Source organism: Scophthalmus maximus, chromosome 11 (genome assembly GCF_022379125.1).
Source record: "Scophthalmus maximus strain ysfricsl-2021 chromosome 11, ASM2237912v1, whole genome shotgun sequence".
Taxonomy (NCBI): domain Eukaryota; kingdom Metazoa; phylum Chordata; class Actinopteri; order Pleuronectiformes; family Scophthalmidae; genus Scophthalmus; species Scophthalmus maximus.
The window spans coordinates 4,850,705-4,875,950 of record NC_061525.1 but is presented as its reverse complement, the minus strand read 5'-3'; the positions used below and the strand labels follow the sequence as shown (position 1 = coordinate 4,875,950).

The 25,246-nt window shown below is 43.8% G+C and overlaps 2 protein-coding genes and 4 non-coding genes across 14 annotated transcripts in view; 5 read left to right on the top strand and 1 right to left on the bottom strand.

The window, feature by feature from the left end:
* Window positions 1-17,140, top strand: part of LOC118299086 (transient receptor potential cation channel subfamily V member 1) — a 39,980-nt gene extending 22,840 nt beyond the window's left edge. For 2 of the 8 annotated variants that reach the window (XM_035622496.2, XM_035622498.2), the window contains exons 2-19: window positions 6,906-7,052; window positions 7,499-7,710; window positions 9,298-9,378; window positions 9,713-10,553; window positions 11,114-11,259; window positions 11,686-11,838; window positions 12,086-12,223; window positions 12,316-12,620; window positions 12,791-12,967; window positions 13,966-14,121; window positions 14,222-14,317; window positions 14,410-14,480; window positions 14,564-14,729; window positions 15,047-15,113; window positions 15,491-15,825; window positions 16,031-16,155; window positions 16,595-16,701; window positions 16,786-17,140. In XM_035622496.2, coding sequence (XP_035478389.1) covers window positions 10,414-10,553; window positions 11,114-11,259; window positions 11,686-11,838; window positions 12,086-12,223; window positions 12,316-12,620; window positions 12,791-12,967; window positions 13,966-14,121; window positions 14,222-14,317; window positions 14,410-14,480; window positions 14,564-14,729; window positions 15,047-15,113; window positions 15,491-15,825; window positions 16,031-16,155; window positions 16,595-16,701; window positions 16,786-16,865 — 2,262 coding nt within the window. In that variant the 5' untranslated portion in view covers window positions 6,906-7,052; window positions 7,499-7,710; window positions 9,298-9,378; window positions 9,713-10,413 and the 3' untranslated portion in view covers window positions 16,866-17,140. Of the gene's footprint in view, window positions 1-6,905; window positions 7,053-7,498; window positions 7,711-8,542; window positions 8,636-8,917; window positions 8,968-9,062; window positions 9,135-9,297; window positions 9,379-9,712; window positions 10,554-11,113; window positions 11,260-11,685; window positions 11,839-12,085; window positions 12,224-12,315; window positions 12,621-12,790; window positions 12,968-13,965; window positions 14,122-14,221; window positions 14,318-14,409; window positions 14,481-14,563; window positions 14,730-15,046; window positions 15,114-15,490; window positions 15,826-16,030; window positions 16,156-16,594; window positions 16,702-16,785 lie in introns of all 8 variants that reach the window. The other 6 variants (XM_035622499.2, XM_035622504.2, XM_035622502.2 and 3 more) reach the window with 6 other exon arrangements.
* Window positions 446-609, top strand: LOC118299919. Its single transcript, XR_004789985.2, has one exon. It is a non-coding gene; the product is annotated as a U1 spliceosomal RNA (small nuclear RNA).
* LOC118299922 lies at window positions 2,198-2,361 on the top strand. Its single transcript, XR_004789988.2, has one exon. It is a non-coding gene; the product is annotated as a U1 spliceosomal RNA (small nuclear RNA).
* Window positions 3,995-4,158, top strand: LOC118299918. Its single transcript, XR_004789984.2, has one exon. It is a non-coding gene; the product is annotated as a U1 spliceosomal RNA (small nuclear RNA).
* Window positions 5,758-5,921, top strand: LOC118299917. Its single transcript, XR_004789983.1, has one exon. It is a non-coding gene; the product is annotated as a U1 spliceosomal RNA (small nuclear RNA).
* Window positions 17,141-17,195: 55 nt separating the features above from the next.
* On the bottom strand, window positions 17,196-25,116 carry LOC118299087 (protein FAM222B-like). Of its 2 annotated transcripts, XM_035622506.2 has the most exons (4): window positions 24,959-25,116; window positions 23,182-23,309; window positions 20,675-22,610; window positions 17,196-18,789 (listed from the first exon to the last, which is right to left on the bottom strand). In XM_035622506.2, exons 2-4 carry the CDS (start codon window positions 23,261-23,263, stop codon window positions 18,729-18,731), a joined length of 2,079 nt encoding a protein of 692 aa, XP_035478399.1. In that variant the 5' UTR covers window positions 23,264-23,309; window positions 24,959-25,116; the 3' UTR covers window positions 17,196-18,728. The 2 variants fall into 2 exon arrangements, with proteins under 2 accessions (XP_035478399.1, XP_035478398.1); XM_035622505.2 differs by having other exon boundaries at window positions 17,196-22,610.
* Between the last annotated feature and the right edge of the window lie 130 nt (window positions 25,117-25,246).

Genomic DNA, 25,246 nt, shown 5'->3' with positions numbered 1-25,246 from the left:
CCACCGCCCGTAAACAAGGAAACAGGAAGAGGGTTTATCTCGAGGGGGAGAATGTTCCTTCATTGTCTGTTATTTTCTCTGATTTCAGATGTGGATTAAACAACATTTGTTTCAGTTTGATTCAGTCTGATTCAGCTTTCCTCACTTTAACTTGCAGTTGGGCTGTTTATCATCCTTAGGAGGTAAATTGGATAAAACGGACGATTTTAGGTCAGCCTTACATATGTAAATACTGCATTGCATGATGGGAAATCTAACCATTTTTATCAAATAAAAAGCAAATAATCTTTGTGCAAAACAGTCCTATCTGTATCGAATTCCTACAAAGACTGACCGAGTCACAGCCTCCTAGAACCTGCAGTCCAGTTGATTTGTAGTTTGTAAGAACCATGAGTCAGAACTGTTTGTCTGTGAGTGACTTCTCTGTCCGTGATGTGTACAACTCATACTTACCTGGCAGGGGAGATACCATGATCAAGAAGGTGGTTCACCCAGGGCGAGGCTCAGCCATTGCACTTCGGTTGTGCTGACCCCTGCGAATTCCCCAAATGTGGGAATCTCGACTGCATAATTTGTGGTAGTGGGGGACTGCGTTCGCGCTCTCCCCTGATGAAGTGTCTAAAGAAAATCAAACCACAACATATATTATCATAACTGGATGTGGTGCAACACATGTTGCATAGTCAATGTGTGATTGCAGCAGAATAAGAAATTGTATTCATGTGTCACAGTACGGAATATGTATATCTCAAAACCACCATCCTGTCAATCTGTGCATATATATAATTTAATACAGAAAACCAGACTAACCCCCTTTGGCTACAACTGTAATTTTATACTTCCATTTATCAGCCATTTCTATACATCAGCCTCTAGTCAACCACTTGCTTAAAAATATTCATTATTCCTGTTAAAAATACTATCATTATCAATATCTTCTGATAATTATGAATTAATGCATTATATTATATTTTTTTCAAAGGAAAAAAATTGTACATTTTTTTGCAGAATTATTTTACAAATGCAGATTGCAGATGCTCAGAGTATTGGTGTTAACATTCTGTCCCAAACGATCAACTCTGTCAACATTTGGCCTTGAAAGGTTCAGGATGATGTTAAACAGCCGTGAGGATTTTACCGTTCAGTTTGAATTGAACATGTTTCAGAGGATGTTGATTTATTTTAATAGTCATTTTGGAGGCTGTACATTGTGGTGCTGTTTGATTGTGTTGGTTTTACTGAGAGATGTCCCTGATATATTACCAACAATATTAGTTTTAAGTGTTGAGGCTGCTAAATGGTATCATACATGTGATTTTTACTGAGGTTTAACAAATAAATGTTGAGTCAAACGAGGAGAAAAGAAAATGAGATGTTCACTGTCCTTTGTGCATTTGAGAAAAACATGAAAACATTACATTTTTTCTTGGAGGTCCTCAAACTGTCCTTGTTTAATAGTGTTGTTTAGCCTCATTTCACTCTAGTTTAGAAATTCACGTTCATTCAGTCTCATTGTTACTGTAGCTCATTCTCCAGAAGAGAAAATCTACTCTGCATAATTTATAGCTGCTGTTTTCCAGCCTGGTTTCCTCTGACAGATCAAAAGAGAGATAAATACTGTGTTCACTTTATTTTCTATTATTCTATAAATTATTTATTCTTGCTGTGAGCTGCAGACAGATTCAAAATGGATAAATATGTTAAAGAAAAGACGTTGGTCACGCTCCAGGACAATAGGTGGCAGTAGTGAGTATCTCAGTCACCCACCGCCCGTAAACAAGGAAACAGGAAGAGGGTTTATCTCGAGGGGGAGAATGTTCCTTCATTGTCTGTTATTTTCTCTGATTTCAGATGTGGATTAAACAACATTTGTTTCAGTCTGATTCAGTCTGATTCAGCTTTCCTCACTTTAACTTGCAGTTGGGCTGTTTATCATCCTTAGGAGGTAAATTGGATAAAAAGGACGATTTTAGGTCAGCCTTACATATGTAAATACTGCATTGCATGATGGGAAATCTAACCATTTTTATCAAATAATCTTTGTGCAAAACAGTCCTATCTGTATTAAATTCCTACAAAGACTGACCGAGTCACAGCCCCCTAGAACCTGCAGTCCAGTTGATTTGTAGCTTGTAAGAACCATGAGTCAGAACTGTTTGTCTGTGAGTGACTTCTCTGTCCGTGATGTGAACAACTCATACTTACCTGGCAGGGGAGATACCATGATCAAGAAGGTGGTTCACCCAGGGCGAGGCTCAGTCACTGCACTCCGGTTGTGCTGACCCCTGCGAATTCCCCAAATGTGGGAATCTCGACTGCATAATTTGTGGTAGTGGGGGACTGCGTTCGCGCTCTCCCCTGATGAAGTGTATAAAGAAAATAAAACCAAAACATACATCATTACAACTGGGGGTGATGAATCTCATGTATTGTAAATGTGCCGTCAGCAGAATAAGAAAATGTATGTATGTGTCACAGTACAGAATATGTATGTCTCAGAACCACAATCCTGTCAATTTGTGCATATGCATAATTTAATACAGACAACCAGACTAACTCCCTTTGGCTACAACTCTAGTTTTGTACTTTCATTTATCAGCCATTTCTATACATCAGCCTCTAGTCAACCACTTGCTTTAGCATATTCACTATTCCTCTTAAATACATTATCATATTCAATCTCTACTGGTAATTATTATGAATAAATGCATTACATTATATTTTTTTCTCAAGAAAAAAACTTGTAATTTTGTTTGTTTGCAGAATTGCTGTACCAGCATAAATTGGTTTCCCTTTTGTGACAAATGCAGATTGCAGATGCTCAGAGTATTGGTGTTAACATTCTGTCCCAAACGATCAGCTCTGTCAACATTTGGCCTTGAAAGGTTCAGGATGATGTTAAACAGCCGTGAGGATTTTACCGTTCAGTTTGAATTGAACATGTTTCAGAGGATGTTGATTTATTTTAATAGCCATTTTGGAGGCTGTACATTGTGGTGCTGTTTGATTGTGTTGGTTTTACTGAGAGATGTCCCTGATATATTGTCAACAATATTAGTTTTTTTATGTGTCAAGGCTACTTTTTGGTATCATACATGTGATTTTTACTGAGGTTTAACAAATAACTGCTGAGTCAGACGAGGAGAAAAGAAAATGAGATGTTCACTGTCCTTTGTGCATTTGAGAAAAACATGAAAACATTACATTTTTTCTTGGAGGTCCTCAAACTGTACTTGTTTAATAGTGTTGTTTAGCCTCATTTCACTCTAGTTTAGAAATTCACGTTCATTCAGTCTCATTGTTACTGTAGCTCATTCTCCAGAAGAGAAAATCCACTCTACATAATTTATAGCTGCTGTTTTCCAGCCTGGTTTCCTCTGACAAATAAAAAGAGAGATAAACACTGTGTTCACTTCATTTTCTGTTATTCTCTAAATTATTTATTCTTGCTGTGAGCTGCAGACAGATTCAAAATGGATAAATATGTTAAAGAAAAGACGTTGGTCACGCTCCAGGACAATAGGTGGCAGTAGTGAGTATCTCAGTCACCCACCGCCCGTAAACAAGGAAACAGGAAGAGGGTTTATCTCGAGGGGGAGAATGTTCCTTCATTGTCTGTTCTTTTCTCTGATTTCAGATGTGGATTAAACAACATTTGTTTCAGTCTGATTCAGTCTGATTCAGCTTTCCTCACTTTAACTTGCAGTTGGGCTGTTTATCATCCTTAGGAGGTAAATTGGATAAAACGGACGATTTTAGGTCAGCCTTACATATGTAAATACTGCATTGCATGATGGGAAATCTAACCATTTTTATCAAATAAAAAGCAAATAAACTTTGTGCAAAACAGTCCTATCTGTATCGAATTCCTACAAAGACTGACCGAGTCACAGCCTCCTAGAACCTGCAGTCCAGTTGATTTGTAGCTTGTAAGAACCATGAGTCAGAACTGTTTGTCTGTGAGTGACTTCTCTATCTGTGATGTGTACAACTCATACTTACCTGGCAGGGGAGATACCATGATCAAGAAGGTGGTTCACCCAGGGCGAGGCTCAGCCACTGCACTTCGGTTGTGCTGACCCCTGCGAATTCCCCAAATGTGGGAATCTCGACTGCATAATTTGTGGTAGTGGGGGACTGCGTTCGCGCTCTCCCCTGATGAAGTGTCTAAAGAAAACAAAACCAAAACATGCGTTACATCTGGAGGTGATGCATCACACGTTCTATAGTCAATGTGTGATTGCAGCAGAATAATAAATTGTATTCATGTGTGTCACAGTACGGAATATGTATAACTCAAAACCACCATCCTGTCAATCTGTGCATATAAATAATTTAATACAGAAAGACAGACTAACCCCCTTTGGCTACAACTGTAGTTTTATACTTCCATTTATCAGCCATTTCTATACATCAGCCTCTAGTCAACCACTTGCTTAAACATATTCATTATTCCTGTTAAAAATACTATCATAATCAATATCTTCTGATAATTATGAATTAATGCATTATATTATATTTTTTCAAAGGAAAAAACGTGTAAATTAGTTTGCAGAATTATTTTACAAATGCAGATTGCAGATGCTCAGAGTAATGGTGTTAATATTCAGTCCCAAACTATCAACTCTGTCAACATTTGGCCTTGAAAGGTTCAGGATGATGTTAAACAGCCGTGAGGATTTTACCGTTCAGTTTGAATTGAACATGTTTCAGTGGATGTTGATTTATTTTAATAGTCATTTTGGAGGCTGTACATTGTGGTGCTGTTTGATTGTGTTGGTTTTACTGAGAGATGTCCCTAATATATTACCAACAATATTAGTTTATATGTGTCGAGGCTGCTAAATGGTATCATACATGTGATTTTTAGTGAGGTTTAACAAATAACTGCTGAGTCAAACGAGGAGAAAAGAAAATGAGATGTTCACTGTCCTTTGTGCATTTGAGAAAAACTTGAAAACATTATATTTTTTTCTTGGAGGTCCTCAAACTGTCCTTGTTTAATAGTGTTGTTTGGCCTTATTTCACTACAAATTTGAAATTCATGTTCATTCAGTCTCATTGTTACTGTAGCTCATTCTCCAGAAGAGAAAATCTACTCTGCATAATTTATAGCTGCTGTTTTCCAGCCTGGTTTCCTCTGACAGATCAAAAGAGAGATAAATACTGTGTTCACTTCATTTTCTATTATTCTATAAATTATTTATTCTTGCTGTGAGCTGCAGACAGATTCAAAATGGATAAATATGTTAAAGAAAAGACGTTGGTCACGCTCCAGGACAATAGGTGGCAGTAGTGAGTATCTCAGTCACCCACCGCCCGTAAACAAGGAAACAGGAAGAGGGTTTATCTCGAGGGGGAGAATGTTCCTTCATTGTCTGTTATTTTCTCTGATTTCAGATGTGGATTAAACAACATTTGTTTCAGTTTGATTCAGTCTGATTCAGCTTTCCTCACTTTAACTTGCAGTTGGGCTGTTTATCATCCTTAGGAGGTAAATTGGATAAAACGGACGATTTTAGGTCAGCCTTACATATGTAAATACTGCATTGCATGATGGGAAATCTAACCATTTTTATCAAATAAAAAGCAAATAATATTTGTGCAAAACCGTTCCATCTGTATTGAATTCCTACAAAGACTGACCGAGTCACAGCCTCCTAGAGCCTGCAGTCCAGTTGATTTGTAGCTTGTAAGAACCATGAGTCAGAACTGTTTGTCTGTGAGTGACTTCTCTATCCGTGATGTGTACAACTCATACTTACCTGGCAGGGGAGATACCATGATCAAGAAGGTGGTTCACCCAGGGCGAGGCTCAGCCATTGCACTTCGGTTGTGCTGACCCCTGCGAATTCCCCAAATGTGGGAATCTCGACTGCATAATTTGTGGTAGTGGGGGACTGCGTTCGCGCTCTCCCCTGATAAAGTGTATAAAGAAAACAAAACTAAAATATACATTACAATTGGATGTGATGCAACACATGTTGTATAGTCAATGCGCTATTGCAGCAGAAAAAGAAAATGTGTAAAAGTGGATTATGTACTTCTCAGAACCACACTAGTGTCAATCTCTGCATATATTTAATTTAATACAGAAAACCAGACTAACCCCTTCGGCTACAACTGCAGTTTTAAACTTCCATTTATCAGCCATTTCTATACATCAGACTTTAGTCACCCACTGACTATATTAATTATTCCTGTTAAATACATTATCATATTCAATCTCTGCTGATAATTATCATGAATAAATTAAATATATTATAAGTTTTTTACTTATCACCAATTTCCTGACTTTAAGGGGTCAAGTATCATCTTCCGAGGACCTGAGCTGATAAATGTTTCATTTTTAAACATTCTCAGAATATTTGGGAAGATCAATGTCTAGAATTAGCTCATCAAAAGTGTTTTGAGTTTTTTCTTCATATAAATCACAGAGTGTGAGAACTTCTCTATCTACCCACTCGTTCCAAAAGAAAGGGCCCTTGCATATTCATAATTTTGCATTCAACCATATACCTGACTATAGTAAGATAAGGATTTAATTTGAACGTATGACATATTATCCTCAACGTATCCTGCAGATGAGATATTAATGGTATCGGATCGATACTGAGGAGACAATTTGGTGGCCAGGCATTTTAACAGAGGAAGAGGAGGAGCCTCTCCGCTGCTCCACTTCCCACCATGTGAGAGCCCTTTCTGGGGGTAGAGCCCACTGAGCCAAATGTGTTGTACTGATGGCCTAAAGATAAAACCACAGCTTGGGAAGCCCCAGACCTCCACGTTCAGTGCTGGCTGTGGGATTGAGGGGTGATGATATACAGTAAATGAGGGCCAGCTTTGACCGTGAGTGTTGTGAGATAAAAATAAATGACACAAAATATCCCCCTCCTTTCTACTAGGACCCCTCCTACGCATTGCCTGCATCTCCCACTGGTCCTGACTCAGTGAAGCCTGCCTAACCCCGGAGGTCAGTGGGACGACCTCTCTGTACCTGCTCTTCCTGGAGGACAACATCAGCGAACTGAAGTCCTAAAAAATACATCAAGGTGTGTTAGTTTGTTTGTGTGCTACTGTCCATTCCCTGTGTTTGATATCAGCCCCAATTAACTATATGGTGCCCTGTATTTATTGTTGCCCATTTTATTTGTCTGAATAAATGAGCCGTCAAAAATTCTCACATTGGAACAAAGTCGTGTCCATGTACGCTACCTTCTGCTGACAATCCTGCGATGCAGTGTGACGCCATTTTATAGCCGTGCATCTCTAAATCAGACAACATGATTCATCAGTGTCCAAAATCTAGATTTACTCCTAAATATCAACTAACTGCTTTAGTTGTGGTTACTTTCAGCAATGGCGAGCATTTTTTTTGCTGGATCCTGCTTTTTAAGTCAGTCAGAGTTGATTTGGAAAAAAATATGGCCTCAATGTAAGAATCATATAAACTCATCATATATTTCTTTGTCTAATGTTGTTGCATGTTTTCTGACAGCAGGTCTTAAGAACTGCTGATGAGGCGAGGTGAATGTTCTGGAGAAAACGTTGATGCCATGGGTCTGCTGCAGAAGAAGGACAGTGTTGATGTGATTAAACCCACTGGTGCTGCAGGGAAACCGGATACAGTAAAACTTAATGCAGCCGACTCTGCGAGCAGCTCCACGGCAGCCGACGCTGGAGTGGCTGAGATCAACTGCAACCGTGAGGGTGAGCAGAGAGGCAGGACAGCACTAAATTCCATTAAATACATTTTATATTCTATCGTGTCAAACGTATACATATTCTGTAAAGCAAATTCAGTCACTCAGAGTGGGATGGGACAATAAGTGTTGTGTACTTTACGTTATAATAATACAAAGACCTTCAGGACTCCCTTATCAAGGCTGCTGATCAAATACTTCTGGGTCACTTCAAGATTTAGGAAACTTCCTAAGCTAATTTTTTACAATTCAACCTCACCCACAGTGTCGGATGTCCCAATTCGTGGGCTCCGTCTAACGTGGCTGACGAATGTGTCCTTCAGCCCCGAGCAACAAAGGATCCAAGGGGCAGATCCTCCCAGGCCCTCCCAGGATTCATTGGGCACCGGTTTAGAAGGGAGATAATGGCATCCAACGATAATACCATGGATAACACGAACGGAGAATTTCCTTTTAAATGTAAATATCAGGCTTCAAATTTAATGTGTAGCTAATGTTACACATGTTTAAAAAGCTGAGGGGCCTTAAAACATGTGTCACACAGCCTGTGAAACAAAAACGATAAACACCTTCACTTTCAACTTAAAGAGGTTCAAAGTAGACTTGTATGTCAATACATTTGTGGTGGTTTCATAAGTAAAATGTACCTCATTTTACATCCATAAATGGAACACGTGCACGTGACAGGTTGTGAATACTGCTGTCACTTTCCCAGTACACTAGAAACGTAACGCACTCTGAAAAAGTTGATTACACAGCAAACCTGACCTTGGATGTTTTGCTGCTTTTGTTGGTGGTGGGAAGGAAAACTGTCTCTATATTTTATGTTTTGTTTCAAGGAGCAAGGAGCAAACTGCCCAGTTTATAAAGCTGAGGGGGGAGGATGATGAATTATTCACCGGGGCCAAAAACTCTGCCAGTGTAGCGTGGAGGTAGGGATAACAATAGCACATTTGTAATCTCTCCATTTGTCCTTTAAAAAAATGTTGTACTCCGTACTGAGACAACCAGTAGATGGGGCAATGCCCTTTTCTAAGCAGCGATCGTTTTTGTAACAGGTCATCCATGTAAATTTATGTATTCATCTAGGGTTTTCTCGGGGGTTGTTTGTTCTGCTGTATCTTTTCCAATCTGTAATGTTTGCATCCTATACAACTATGATTTATATATTTTATTGTTTTCCTTTTCTGTTTTTTCTCACCCTTTAATTCTAGACAAAGTGGGCCTGGGGGGGGAAAGTGACTCCCCTGCAGGCCCCCAAAGGGTGAATAGTAAAATAAATACAAGGCATGTGCATGTTATTTTGAATTAAAATGGTCTTTGTATTAACCATGTCATTTCATTAAACACTTGCTGAAGTTTGTTTTGGAGAGGGAGTAAGTATCCGGAGTCGGGAGAGGAACTTGGCCGTGACGTGCTGGGACAGAGACGGTGATTGTCTGCACCTTTCCCTGATGTGTTTCACCTTTGTCCTGTTATCCCCGCCTCCCTTGTGTATTCAGTCTCTGTGCTCCCAGTCCTCATGTCAGTTTGTCTGTTCTCTTCAGTTCTGGTTCTCTTCATCTCCCCTGTGTTACTTTGTGCTTTTGTACAGTTTCTCTGTCGTTTCCCGGAGTCTTTTGAGTTTGGAACACCTGTTGGACATCCGGTTCTGCATCCGCCTGCCTTCCTGAGTGTAAGCCTGTTGTTTAATAAATTCACCATTCTCCTACCTGCTTTGTTTCTTGCTTCTGCGTCCTGACTATCATTACCTCACACTAACTCACATTAATTTAAATAATGAATTAATGTATTTCCATCCATTTTTTGTCACTAACCTGGGTCCAGGTAACATTAGTTATTCATAAATTTGAGAATGAGAATCAGTCATATACAGTTTGGAAGTATTGGAAAAAAATAGTTAGATAAATTCCTCTACTTCAAGTCACATAGAAATACTCTGCATTGAATTGGAATCTATAGCTGCTTTCAAACATGTACTTAAGCTGTACCTGATCTTTTCCTGCCAGGCCCAGAGTCAGATGCCTGGAGGATGTCCGACTGAGCCCATTTGAGAAAACAGGAACATCTCCAGAGTAATCAGAGTAACCACTCGCTCGGGCGTGTTGATGACTGTAAACAAAAACTCTGCTGTCCGCAGCAGAACTATCGTCATGTCCTTCTTCCTACACGCTCTACCCAGACATCACAATGTTCCCGAGGTTTCCCTGCTGTTGTAAAGTTTTCTGGAGTTTGTCTGAAAACAGCTTTTGTCTGATATCTTTTTTTTTCTCCTCACAAAATTCAATATCCTAGTTAATTTTCTTTTAAATTACATCCATCCTCCTCTCCGTCTTAGAATAATCTACACTAGTAATAAGCAGTTACAGTGAAACTTTATAGTCAGTCTGCACTGATCAAAACATACATTTAAGGGATGTTTAACACCATTAGCAGTGTCACGTATTTGATAGCTGATAAGAGAACATCAGATAGTGAATCCACCCCCCAGTGGATGTGCTGTGCTCTTTGTCTTTAGGGTAAACAACAGGCTTGTTCTCCGGGGAGAGGGAGGAGCAGCGCCATGGTAACAAACACCATAACCACCTCTTGGCCTTTGCAACTCTACACCTGTGCAGCAGAAGCTCATCATACCTGATGAGCCACTTGTGGATGCACGCACAGTCCCTGCCAATACACCACCAAGGCTAGGTTATTAACAACAAACAAGATGGAAAATGGACGAACACAGAGCAAAGTGGAGCCAGACCAAGACCAAGAAGAGGAGGGGAACAGTCTGGACTGGCTCCTCAGAAAAGACGTCTCAGAGGGAATTCCTGCGCCGATGGATACCAACGTTCTGACGTCTAGGTAACTGGTCCTACTGGTACTGGGGGAAGAGCTGGGGTTTGATTTCACTTTTCACAGGTTATCATATATAATGATATATGATAACCTGTAATAATATTACAATCATTTTGCTCACGCTTTCTTGTCCAAAGTGACTTACAATCATTGAGGCAGGTAGCACCAAGGGCCTTGCCTAAGGGACCACACTGGGATGACCTGGGATCGAACCCCGACCTTCTGTAACCCACTAAGCTATACCAGCTGCTAGGTGGGACACATGGACTACAATTATTAAACGATGCAGGAAACCGCGTCAGAAATCAATGTGGTTCTTCTGCTGCTAAGACACAATAGCGTTTTAACCTTTAGGGACTGGTAAGTATCAGGTGACAAGGAGGCAGATTTCAGGTAAACCACCCTCATGATGTTTAAAGCCTTCATATGATTAGAAAGTGGGACCCTTTTCTATGAGACTCACAAACTAATGCTGTGTTAAGTTTGCAAGACTTGTTTTTGCAAAGTTGGAAAGCTTGAGCTGCCTTTATTTACTTGTGTGATTCTCTACATTTTGAACAATACAGTGTCAGTGGTGACAACATTTCCAGTAAAGCATTCACCAGGGCGAGAGTCTTTGAAGCAGCATCTCAGGGGGACGCGACTCAACTGCGTGGCCTGCTCCACTACCTGCGAGTTCATGATAAGCGACTGACGAGCCCAGAATTCACAGGCAAGTGGTTTTGCTCGTCTTATTTCTGACCGACAACTTACCGATGTTAAACGTGACAATGTGAGCATCCAATCCATGTGTCCTCAAATAGGTTTGCGCAGTGAAATGCATTCTGGTCCAGACTGATGGCTGGTGGTTGAAAGAGTTGTGAATCAGCCTATTTAGATAAAGCATCACTGAGGGAGAAGATGTGAATCAGTGAAAAGGCACAATTAAACTTGGGATCTAATGTGTAACACATGCAATGTCTTGAAATATTACTAAAAGTATGGGGGAAGCTGGATGTGAATTTGGTTCATAAAACTCTTTTTGTCTAATAAGAATAATAGTGTGTGGCGAGAGCAAAAGTAAATCTGAGGCTCATTCTAGTATTACACTTCAGAAATGTTCCGTGACGTGATATGTAATTGTGTTTCCAACTTCCAGATGAAACGAATGGGAAAACGGCGCTCCTGAAGGCTTTGCTAAATCTAAAAGACGGCAGAAATGACACCATTGAGGTTCTCCTCGACATAGCAGAGGAAACCGGAGATTTAGACAATTTAATCAACGCAGCTTACAAAGATCTTTTCTACAAAGGTAGGTGACAGAGGATTTATAGTCTGTAAAGCAAAAGGCTTATGAGTAAGGGGATGCAGGGGTGTACGTTCCAGACTGTAAATATTCGGAGAGTAGCTCATTTTTTGTGTGTTTATAAATGTAGAAAGTACTCCGGAAGTGTCTCGTCCTATTTACGTTTGTCATGGGAGAGTTTAGGACATCGTTCACAAAATTCTTAAATTGACAATCAGCAGGACATCCTGTAACAACAAACGCCATGTCACAGGTCAGACGGCCTTGCATGTCGCCATTGAAAGAAGGAGCTTTGAGCACGTGAAACTGCTGGTCCAGAAAGGAGCAGATGTGCAGGCCAGAGCCAACGGGAAGTTCTTCCAGCGTCACGCGGGACTGGGCTTTTATTTTGGTGCGTATATTACATTTTAAATATAACCAGAGGCTACGTTTTCTATTCCATTTGTGAATGACTCACTAGACTCACCCCTTGTTTGTTTCCAGGAGAACTCCCGCTGTCACTGGCCGCCTGCACCAACCAGCACAACATTGTGTCCTTCCTCATTGAAAACCCGCACAGAAGAGCAGACTTGGCCGAAAAGGACTCGCAAGGGAACACCGTCTTGCACACCTTGGTGGTCATAGCGGACAACACAAAAGAAAACACGGACGTGGTTGCAAGGATGTATGACGAGATCCTCGTTCAGCACAGCAGACTTGAGAAGACACGGAGAGTCAAGCTGGAGGAGATTGAAAATAATCAGGGGCTGACCACTCTGAAGTTAGCAGCCAAGCTGGGAAAGATTGGGGTAGGTCTGTTTTCCTTTGAAGGTCAGAGAGTGTTCTTTAATGTGTGACTGGTCTACTAAGCATGGCTGCGTTGCCTTGTTACATTGATGTAACAGGAAATCAGAGACGTGCAAGGCATGAGAGGGTGCGCTCGTGGTAACACCTTTCTGATCTCTCTTTCACTCACTAGCTGTTCAGGCACATTTTGCACCGGGAATTCGAGGACGAGGAGATGAGGCCGCTGTCCAGGAAGTTCACAGAATGGGTCTACGGACCAGTCCACTCCTCACTCTATGACACGAGTTCCATCGACACTAACGAAGACAACTCCGTGTTGGAGATAGTCGTCTTTGGGAGCGAGATTCCGGTTAGAAATGTCTATTCTGTCCTCATTTTAACTCATCATGAACTGTACATGAAGGTCTACGAATCTACTTTTCTCTAGTGTTTTTTTTTCTTCTGATATGGAGGAAAGTCATGGCAGCCGTGAAGCCTTTTCAACAACGTCATGGGATCTGGTCATATGCAGCTGTCGTGTATGAAAGAGCAGCATAGAAGCTGTTATTGAACAGTAAAAGAAATAAAAAAACGTCCGTACCTCTTTTTTCTTGACATCGATAGAAAACATCAAGAGGTCGAGGACATAGGGAATCGGACTTTACTTACCCTCAGCTTTTTTTTAAACAAGCTTATTTAAAACACATGGAAGATAAGTACAGAGACATTCAATGCTGAAGGGCGACAATTCCTGTTCAAACAGGATCACACCTGGACACGACCCCCGCAGAGGGAATGGTTTTACATGAGGTGGCCACAGACGATCACTCTCTTCTCCTTCTCCTGCCTGACTCAGTCTTCTCTAGATCTGTGTTCTGCTAGTGCCCATGTCACTACTTGTAGCATGAAGCGGAGCCTGCAGCCCGATCAGGTCGCACACCTAGTCCAGCCGCAAGACCATTTGCTGTGTCCTCCCAGCACGGTCTCAAGAGCCCGGAGGAGATACCAGGAGACGGGACGTTACACAAGGAGAGCTGGACAGGGCCAAAAAGTGGCCTCAACTAATTATATAATTTCAACAATGCAAAACTCTGACTATTTTTAGTAATGTTGCAAAGGATATGATAAATGATATGATAATAATGGGTGAGACTTAGATACTGATGCTGAATATACAGTATTAAATACGATGGAGGAAGGATTAGATACGTGTCCTACTTACTCACTTAGGCTGACGTGTTGTGGAGAACAAGCCTTCATTGCTTCCACGATGCACTGATGAGAAGCGTCTACGGTGCTGCTGTGCCAGTGTGAATAGAGGATTTAAGTGTTTTTAAGGTGAAAACTGACCCGTGGACTTTCCCTCAGAATCGTCCTGAGATGCTCCAGATCGAGCCTCTGCGCAGTCTTCTCAAGGACAAATGGAACAGGTTCGCTTCCAAATTATTCCTGATGAATTTCTCGGCGTATCTGATATACGTGATCATCTTCACCACTGTGGCCTTATACAGAAAGGATGGACAGGTGAGACTGAATTTAAAAAACTAAAAAAACATCTTCCAACTCCTAACAGGAATAACTATGTTTCAGCCTAAGCAAGGACTTCTAACCTTTTCACCTGCAGCCACCGTTTCCCATCGAGGATGTCCCAGTTGACTACCTCCGCAGTGTTGGTGAGCTCATCAGTGTCCTCGGAGCAGTTTGGTTTCTCTTTAAAGCGGTGAGACAATGGAATCTGGTCCAGTCATTGACACCAAAAGAGTCAAAAGAGTATTTTAAACCAATAACATTTTTCTATATCCGAATCCGTAGATAACCATTTTCAAGGGGAACCCCCCAAACTTCAAGGCTCTATACACTGATGGATTCTGTGACATTCTGTTGTAAGTATCTCCAGCCCGTGTGAAGGCAGGGTAACCTTTTAATGTTAGTGATCTCTGACCACTACTCCACTTTGTGTTTGCAGTTTCCTGCAGGCCACCCTCCTTCTGATCTGCACAATTCTGTACATCTGCGGGCGGAGAGAATATGTCGGACTCCTTGTGCTGTCACTGGCTCTCGCCTGGATCAACGTCCTTTACTACTCAAGAGGCTCGAAAGCAATGGGGATATACAGCGTCATGATGCAAAGAGTACGAAGGACGCCAGTTTTATAGAGTTACCAGAAGTATCAGGGTGGTTTTAAAGGTTTAATATATGATATTCCTTGCCATTAATAGAGGGCCGCACAAGAATCAGCATCTCAGACCAATCGAGCAAAACGGTCATGTTGCAAAGCGCAGGGAGAGCTGCCCCTAAACACACAACCAGAAGCAGGGAGTGTGACCTTTATTCTCCACTCAGGGCGCCATTACTCCACTATATGTATACATAGAAAGTAGTGGTTGGCTGCTGTACTAATGTAAAAAATCCTGTACACATAACCTTTAAAATCTGTGTCTCTCCTTAGATGATCCTGGGTGACCTGTTACACTTTTTATGCGTCTACAGTGTCTTGCTGTTTGGATTTTCTGCAGGTAAGATTCACATGGACTCCAAATGTAAAACGTTAAGCATTTGCAGAAGTAAAGGGGCAGCAAGCGACTTTAAAGAAAGACTTTTTTGACCGCACACTGGTCGGGGCTCGAATCAGCAGCCTCGGGTATTGGGGGCCACAAGGCCGAATATCCAAAGGTGTTGGGGAGTTATTTGGTGTGGTCTTCACCATTTATTTTTGTTCTCAATTTAAAGAGCCCAATGTCTTTTCTCTGGCACGCGCACAGAACCGACAGCTAGCGGACGGCGAGGAAAATACAAAAAGTGTATTGGAAATAAATTGCTCACTGCCCCTTTTATGTCTTAAGATGTTTTCGAAGGTTAAGTAGTCTGATCCAAATGTTCTCCTCGTCCATAGCCATCGTTGCTCTCATAGACAACTCTGCTCCAGCTCCTAAAGAACTGACCAATGGCTCACCGCCACGTGGGAGGAGCTTTGGTGACGAGACGTTTAAGTGCGAGAAGCCGAGTTACAACGACATCCGATTTACAATCCTGGAGCTGTTCAAGTTCACCATCGGAATGGGAGATCTGGAGTTCACTGATCACGTGCAGTATAAGGAGGTTTTCTACATCCTCCTCATCTTGTACATAGTTTTGACCTACATCCTCCTGCTCAACATGCTCATTGCCCTGATGGGCAACACGTGCGAAAGAATCACCGAAGAAAGTGAAAACATATGGAACCTGCAGGTGGGAAACTGTCTGTTCACGAAGTGTAATGTTTACAGGATTAGGATGATCTCACAAATTCAGGATAATTGTGCGTGTGTACCAAATGGCAAACTGGTACACGACTTACAAATTAGAATAAGTTTCTAGATAATGTGCAAACAAAGTAGAACTTGAAAGATACAAATGCACTTTTTCTTCTTTTCACTTAATTGGGGGGGAAAAGAGGGCCTTTACCATTCTAGACATGGAGAGGACTCTGCCGAGAGGCCTGAGGAGTAAACTGTTCACTGGAGAGTCGAAGATGGTGTGTTTGAGAGGCAAGAAGGACGAGTGTCGGAGATTTTTCAGGTAAACCATAGCTGGATGTGTCAAGAGGTGACAGGTAACTAATTACATTGACTTAAATACAGTCTGTAAGTGCATAGAGGTAATTGTACTCTACTTTATTTCCTTTTAATGCTACAAAATACATCAACAACATTTCAGAAGAAAATGTTACGTACGTTTGCTCTACTGCATTTATTTGAAAGCTAGTTACTTTACAATCTCTTATTTTAATTAAACATTAAAAAACTCTCACATTGATGACAGATCAGACAATAATGGTTAGAATCTATGAACTCTCTCGAAGGCATTCTGTTCTGTTCATGAGGTAACCTTTTCCATTTCCCAGATATGTATTTGGGTGAACTGGCTCTTTAAATAACATAATATTGATTTATGAAGATATAATCGTGTCGAGCCTTTCCAGTCTTCCATGTGATCAGGAAGTCTGCTTCCACTTCAGGGTGGAGGAAATGAATTGGAGCCAATGGAGGACAGATCTTGGTGTGATCCGAGAGGAAGACCCAGGAAATCACATGATGGAGCCGCAGCCCCTCAGCCACACTCCTGGTGGGGAAGAAAACCACGCACGCACGCACACACGCACACACACTTCTCTTAATGTCACTAATGAGTTTCCATTTAATCTTTCAGGGAATCTCTGGAACATGAATCCACTGTTGGAGAGGATTCGAGCCAGACGCCACCAACTGCAGCATTCCAGCGTTCCCTAATTTCATCAGATCACCCCCCACAAAAATATGACTGGTTTAACATTTGAATGTTCAGATTCAGGTTTCATGTGAAGCAGCCACTGTTGAAAAGTTTCATACAAACATTTCCTTAGAAAGACATCCGTACAATTAATTTGGGAGGATTACAGTACCAGAACTTTTATTATACCTTAAATTAACATTCAGATCCCTTTTCTTATTCACCTGCTGAGTGTAAACAGATCTCATCTGACTAAGAGACTAATTGAATTAAACTGAAACATGAAAGCGGTTTATACATCACTTTGCACTTATATCACGTTAAGACAAAGACAAGTTGCTCATGAAAACTTTTGTGTTTGCAAACTTTATTTTGGTTAGGGGGAATGTTTGTGCAAGACATTTTATTCCTGAAGGTTAGGCAAAACTGGAATATCACATTTTCACAAAGTAGAGAAAGTAAGCCCCCCCGCACCACCGCTCAACACCACGCATCTCTGACAATCAAAGACGACCGTTAACCGGAGTAAGAAGAAATCCGGAGAGTTGTTACATACCTGCTCCCCAATAAATATTGCCATCGTTGTCAACTAATGTGAGCCACGATGTGCTTTAGTCGATTCGATTCTCACAGTGCATTCTGACGTGTACTGTAGGCGACAAGTGTTCTGTGAAAGGGGAACCACAAAACATAGTCGGTTCTGCTTAGAACCACAACATCTGAATCTTTCTCGGAGAAAAAAAAACAAAAAAGATGGGGTGCTCTGCAGGCATGAACCAGTCACTCTCGTTTCTTTAGCCTTTTTACTTCACACGATTTCCTTTAACCGTCCAACCGAGGGCCGCAGCTCTGCTTTCCGTCACCAGGCTGTTGCTTATTACTGTCAGAACACTGAGCCTGCCCAGGCCTGGCGGCCGGGGGGTGGTCACAGAGAGGGGGGGGGGGGGGGGGGGGGGGGGGGGGGGGACTCTTGGTCACTTTGGTCAGTGAGTCAGCAGCAAACAGTTCACACTTACCCGACAGTGTCTAGTAATCGTGGCACACTTCAGGACGTCAGTCCATGACACAGTATCAGTAGTTACACCAAGTAGCTTGGTCCCCTGTCAGAGATCAACTTCGTGCACACCTGTGTGCAAGTACCCAAGCTTCACATACACACACACTGACACACACGCAAGCATCCATTCACAACGTTTCTCCATACTAAGCCCAGAGGAGGCACTTCATATGAAACGGTAGAACCTGACTGTGTCGGGCTGTAACGGGGCAGTTCAACGTTAAAGGGGCAGGTCGGTCAGAGGGTTTTAGTGTTTTCACTGCGTCTGTTGCTGTGCAGCCTGGAGGGCGTCTTTCCTCCGGCCTGTGGGACAGACTCCTGAACGTCACTCTGCCGCACCGATGTTGTATTATTGTACATTTAGAATCGTCTCCTGGTAGAAGAGACAAACGGCCAATAGCCAATTTACCAGCATTAGAGTGGCAACGTTACCATCCCCACACCCATCCCATAAACATAGAAACATATTTCCACCGATACAGCCCATACATTGTTACTATTCACACACGCGCACACACACACAAATCATACTAGTGTGTGTTAAGATTAAATTCAATAGCAGCTTCAAGGGGCAGGCACGTCAGAAACGAGAGCCAGGGGGGGAAAAAAACAAGAAACAAAACAAAACACTGCCATCAAGTATGAAGACCAAAAATCCAGAGAAGGTACGGCTTGCAATCTCGAACCGTCTGTCTCCGAAGATGACGCATCATCTCGCCGCTCTCTCTCTCTCTCTCTCTCTCTCGTTTCATCCGAAAGACGAGATTAAAGCATCGAGGCAGAACCCTCTCATTCGAGTGCAGATGACCGGTTCACGTCGTCCGCGTCAATGCGTGTCACCTATGGCACCTAACGTGAAATCACCTATGGCTTCAGGATGCAGTGGTCTGAAAAATAAATTAACTATATCAGGATATTTATTACGTATAACAACTAAAACACAGTTCAAATACTTTAAAAAATAACTGCTACAGCCCTGTTCTACATACCAAGTCATTCTACTAAATACTATTTATATTTACTCTTAAAATTATCTTGAACCCTTGATAGATAGGCAACATTTGAGACGGTGGGGCGGGCGAGTGATCAATGTGTGTCCCCTTAATATTTCCATTTAAGGCGACATCGCCCATTCCCCACTGCTTATACATATTAACAATGCCCAAATGATCTGACAGTACAGTTAACAGATTTCAAATGACCCAAAGCTCAGGGAAAGGAAAAAGGAAAGAAACTCTTTCTCACAAGGAGGCCAGACTTAACTTGGGCCCCTAGTAAAGTAAAGTTAGCAAAGTATTAAGTGGAGGATAATCACTGTTGACAGTTAAGGCTTTTTCCAGAAGGCTTGAGGACAGCAGAACAACATTGACCCGAAAAGAACAGGACAGGAAAGGGGGAGGGAAATGGATCCAGAGCTTTGTGCTAGGAACATCTAGCAAAAACAACCTGCAGTACACGTTGTTGTTTCGTTATAGGTAGCAGAAGTACGACACAGGGTGAGGCCAGTGATTAGTAGGTGAACAGCCCACCACAAGCCACACACAGAAGTCCACACCACGTCGGTTCACTTGCAGTACAGTAGTAAAGTGGTGAGGAAATGTGTTGAGGGAGAAATGAAGCATTTTCCCAGCTTAAATGTTTTTTTTGTTGTTTTTTACTTGCACGTTTGCAAGTGATCAATTTGCATTTCACATACCGACACATAAACCACGTTAATCATAATGGGATGTCATTCGGTTTCACATTAGCTTCAGACGGGGGTGGGGGACTAGTGGAGTCTCTGCTCCTTTTGCCAAATGTTAACCCAGAACACTTAAGGAAAAAAAGTAATTTCTACATTTCAAGTTGGACCAGCTACAGAAATAAAATAAAACGTCATAAAATAATAACTACTTCAAAAGCAATTCTTGACATACAACACAACACGGGGGCACTTTCCAAACGTGAGGGAAATCTAGTGTCAACTTGAGAAACTACGCAAATCTCCAGAATGGAGAATGTTTTTGCAAGTGTTGGCTTTTGTCTTATTTTTTTAAACTAAATCGGTGAGCAGTAACCGTTTTCCGTACACCGCGGTCACCCTCGGAACAAAGCAAAAAGGAGTCGTGGCTCTCGGTCAGAGCCAACAGTGTACACCTCAACTAGAAGAGTGAGCTCCTGGGACGAAAAACCTTATCAACAGTCTTGTTAATTGCATATACATGTAACCTTATTTAAATGGATCGCAAATCTGTTAAGAGGATAAATAATGGTAAATAAAAACGTAACACAGGGACATCCTAAGTTTTGCCTTTGGGCAGTTGTAAGGCCACAAATGCTGGGGGAAAACTGAAGTTATTCCATGTTGTCAACCTAGGAGAAGCACTACGACGAGTATATGGCAAGCAAATTCTCAGCCGCAAACTAATATTTCAGAACGCCTTATATACACGGAAGAAAAGAGCAGCACATAAATGCCAGTGATAAAGAAGAGGAGGAATTCTACCCGACAATCTCAAAAATCCTTCATCTGCAACAAAAGGTACGACATGGCTTAAGACCTGAGGAATACTTCACAACCTGGTGGGTCTACGGATCAAGCTCTGAAGCAAAAAAAATGTAATTGATCACTTGCAAGATCTCAAAGAATAAACCACAGAAGCCGGAAGCAGCTGCTGAGACCAAACTCAAAGACACAGAGAGGGAATGAGCCAGTGCTTCTAGCGGTAGCCCGGGTGATGAGTGTGGACAGAGCCGCCGTTGCTGGGCTCCTGAACTTGGCCCATGGCTGACCTGTGCAGCTTCTCCATAACATCCAAGTTCTGCTCCTGAAAGCTGGGAATCTGGAATTCCCCCCCTAAGAAATCCACATTCTGCATCAACTTGGGCTGGCCACTGGGACCCTCTTTCCCTGGCCTGTACTTTGCCCCTGGGATGCGGTCTACGGACGCAGCGGCCTGCCCTCCCTGGTAAGTCACCGGGAGGTCCTGAGGGCCGGATCCGTTGTTTCCTGCTGTGGCTGGAATGGTGCCCCACGATGGCGGCATGTAGTGGCTATTAATGTAAGGCATAGGACCTACTGGGCAGTTAACGGGGGAAGAAGGCCGTGATTTTTCTGCGGGGTGTTTCAGAGGAAAGGATTGTGCAGTGTTCGGCAGCTTGTGGGGATAGTTTAGGTTTCGAGAGGGGAAAGCACACTCAGTTGGAGCCTCCATCCTTGGGTTCTTGCAGGGATGGGCCCCCTCGGGGGGCTGCTGCATGTGGGCCAGCTGGTGCTGGGCCCAGGAGCGCTGCTGCTGCAGCTGCTGCAGTTGATGTAAATGCTGCTGCTGCAACTGCTGCTGCTGCTGCTGCTGTTGTTGTTTCTGCTGATGTAAATGGTGCTGAAGCTGCTGTTGCTGCAGTTGTACCTTCTCCGGGTCAGAGTGAAAGGAAGGTATACTAATAGTAGCAGCTATATTTGGCTGTAAATGCAGCGCAGCGCTGGCAGTCTGAGCTGTAGCTTTGTCTAGGTGTCCCACCATGAGGCAGCTGGACACAGGGCCCATTGCCGGGTGGTGGGAGGACACCCTCGAGCTGGCGTTGATCAGCAGGTTGCGGCTGATGGGGCTGGGGTTCGCGATCTGGCCCTCACAGACGGAGGTGGTGCCCATGCCGGCCCGTGCCTGGCACAACTGGTTGATTTGGTGCACAATGCTGCTTAGGTCACTCGGCCGGTTCTGATGCAGGCTGGCCGCCATGGAGAGTGGGATGGTGGAGGTAGATACAGTTACATTTGGTGGGGCATCTGCATCAGGGAGCTTACGGGGCCCGTATGCCCCCGGCGGGGGTTGCTGGAGGCTATTGGGCATGGCAGGGGGTCCTGCGCCCACAGCCTGTGGAAGGGGCTGCGAGCCTACGAGCCCCTGGGTGTGCTGCAGACTCGGAAGTTGAGCTCCATCAGATATGTGGCGCGGATCCTGAGTCACTCCTTGTTGTGCAAGTAAAGCTTGCGGAGGGGCCGCCTGATGCTTAAGTGTCTGCAGATGAGAAAGATGCTGCTGTGGTACGACTGATGGGCAGGACTTGCTCTGCTGCTGCTGCAGCTGCAGAGCCTGGGCGTGGGGCAGACTCTGCTGCCTCTGTATGCCTTGTGGGTGAGCCAATCTCTGCTGCTGCGAAGTCTGAACCTGGGACAAGCTCTGCTGCCGCTGCATAGGCTGCGAGTGAGCCATGTTCCTTTGTTGTAAAGCCTGCGGGTGAGGCATAGTTTGAGGCTGCTGTATAGTCATTGGATGAGTCATACTTTGCTGATGCTGTAGCACCTGCGGGTGAACCATTCCCTGTTTCTGGGCAGCCTGAGACGGGCCCTGTAGATGTGGCGCCGGCTGGGGGAGATTTAAAGTGCTTTGAGTGGCGTACGGCCCGTTATGGGGGTTCATGGTGGCCTTATGAAGCTGCCGGGCGCGGCTGCCGTCGGACTGTTTGATGACGCCTTTGGCGGGCGCGCGGAGGACAGCCAGCAGGCCCCTGCTGGCGCTGACCTGAGACGGGTAGGGACTGTGGCGCTGGCTGGACGAGGACGTGTCAAGTCCGTTGACCGTGCGTCGAATGTGCTTCCTTTGAGGTACTTTGACACTGTTGGGGAAGATCTGGATGGTCAGAGGGTTGTTGGCAACTTTCTTAGCATAGGCATCCAACTCTGCTGGGGTTGGATAGCTGACAGATCTCATCTTCTGCGTAGTTTCCCCTGCAATGCGTAGAAGGACAGACAACAGAGATGCCGAACAAAGCACAATGAGTTGGATATGACGACGCATCACAACGCTATGTACTGAAATATAGAGAATAATATAGTGAAATGTGCTGTAATAAACACAGTGTAAGACCATAGGCAATGTGGGACTGATAGCTAAACTGTAGTTTTGATTGTTGTGTATTCACTGCAGCTGTCAAGGCATTTCAGAGATAACAAAAACCCACTTTGCCGTGAAGAAGCTGAGCTGTAATTTAACCTGGCTGGCAGGTGGGGTTTGATGGTCCGCATCATTTACACTATTTCCACTGTATGAAGAAACACTATTACGCTACTCTCGATTGTTAACCCACTACAAGGCTTTAAGGGCGAGAAACAATCACATCTTCTTACCCACTGACTTGTGGGTGAATGATATCGTGGCATAACCAGACTAATACTCTCTGATCATTTTTGATTTCCAAGAGGCGTTACCAATGGACGCAGAGCAAAACGCCTACGGACGCGACTGGAAAGACCTACAATCAGTGAGAATCATGTGAAGTGTGTTGAGCGATGCACTTACATTTCTGAAGTCCAGTGTTCATCTGCGTGCGGGAGAGAAGTCTGCTGGTAGGGTCACCTGATGCTGGCAGACAAGCCAGCATGTCACTGTTCCACTAATGCAGCATGGGACGCCTTCTCACCACCATGCTGAGGAGAAACAAAGCAGGTGTACAGTAAGTCAGCACTTACGTTGGCGTCGGATGACTTTGCTTTCGCCCTTTTTCCTCCAACATCGAGAACAGTTGGACTGTTTTGCAAATGGCAGCCTGCAATAAACTGACGGTGTACTCCTGGCAGAGAGCTGAGATGGAAATAAAAGCTGTTTTTTTAAGCACAGCATGATGGCTGCAGACCAACCAAACTCTCATAGATAGACAGATGGGTACTTTATTTATCCCAAGCTGGGAAAATGCCGGTGTTATGAGGTTGTGCCGGTCCAATAAACGCGGTTTCCCTCTGCTGAGCAGGTTTCACTGGCTCACATTGAAATTAAGACAAAATTGCTCCTGAAGCCAAATGCATTTTCAATGAATCATAGAGTGTAAATAAGTGATGAAGCTGCAAAATGGTGTACAAGTAAATCCATAAGAAAACCTAATAACTGATGAGGAAATAGTGAAACGTCCCCATTACAGTCTGCTTCAGATCAACGTGACGGTCAATACATTCACTCGACTACCTCATAAGACTTAGGAGGTTAGAAGCTGGAACGAAGGATCATTTCTGACTTGAAACACTACGGTTATTCGGTTATCAAAATCAATTTTCTCATGACTTTACCGACTCTGCCAATACGACTTGAGCCACGCTGCAACCAACCCCGATACATGTTACAGTTTATAAAAAAACCCTGAGGATTAGGTCATCATCCAATGTTAGGTTTCTGTTTTGAGTTATGAGAAATGAAAGGGGCAAATCCTCCTCTCCTCCTCCTTCGTGGCTGAACTCTGTGAATATTTAACAACTAGTTTAGCCCGAAAAATGTTTCGATTATCAAATCTGCTTCCACTCAACCGATCGTTCAACTTTCTTACACACACACACACACACACAGTACGGACTAGTCTTTGCCCCGCCGTGGGTCGTGTTCTCCACCTCCACCCCTGGAAGGACGTGGGGGAGTTTGCACTTCTGGATCACTCGCATCGTTTTGCAGATTCATCACAGATTCCCAGACAGCCTCTGATTCACCACTGCTCAGATACTCGTAGACGATCGTGTGCCGATCTCATCGGTGACACAACGTGTGACCGCACCGATCCAAATGAGAAGGCACTGGGGTTTAAATCCCGTGTTGACGTTGTTTTTTATAAAAAGGATCAGGATCGTCATTAATCCGGACTAGGACGATGTGACCCACAGACACGGGTCACGCCTTGCGTTGACCTCTGTCCGTGCTGGAACACATCGGTGTTTCATTCCTGTCCGACAGCCGGCGGCTGGGTAGCGTTAGCATCGGTCCGAGCCACCAGGCGTCGAGGCGGCTGCGGGTTCCAACGGCGATAATCACGTCGGTACCGAGCTAATGGAATGTAGCCGGGGCGCGACACGGACCGAGCGGACCGCGGGGGGGGGGGGGGGGGGGGCGGCCCCGGGGAGCCCGTCTCCGGAGGAGGGGGAGACGGCGACACAACGTCGTCGGCAGTCGCTAGCTCGAGTCGGGCTCCACAATAAATAAGGAGCTTCTTTGTGCTTGTTGAGAGCAGGCCAGCTGCTCGGCGAACTTCAGCGCGGCGTCGAGCCGGAGCCGGAGCCGGAGCCCCGACGCCGCCCGTAACGAAGAGGGTGATACTTACTCCTCGTGAATCTAGGAGTAGGGAAACTTCATTTTGTGGAGACGTGACGTCGGGGTTTTTTTTGTTGTTGTTAAAACGCAGGAGACCCTCCCGGTGTCTCGGCTCTCTGGGCTGCTGTCTGGCTACGGCAGCGACATTTGTCGCGCATGCGCAAACAAAGAGGACCCCCCCTTGTTCCTGCATCTAGGCGTCAAACGAGAACGCCTGCGCAATAATCGTCCAGATCCCCCACGACCCGCACGGTTTGTTGTCTCACCAAAGCCCCTTAAGCTCAAAGCCTGTGGTGGT

Coding starts and splice junctions, on each gene's coding strand:
- LOC118299087 (XM_035622505.2), bottom strand. CDS start 23,263: ATGCTGGCTTGTCTGCCAGCATCAGGTGACCCTACCAGCAGACTTCTC. Junction 22,611..23,181: donor GAACACTGGACTTCAGAAAT/GTAAGTGCATCG, acceptor TACGCATTGCAG/GGGAAACTACGCAGAAGATG.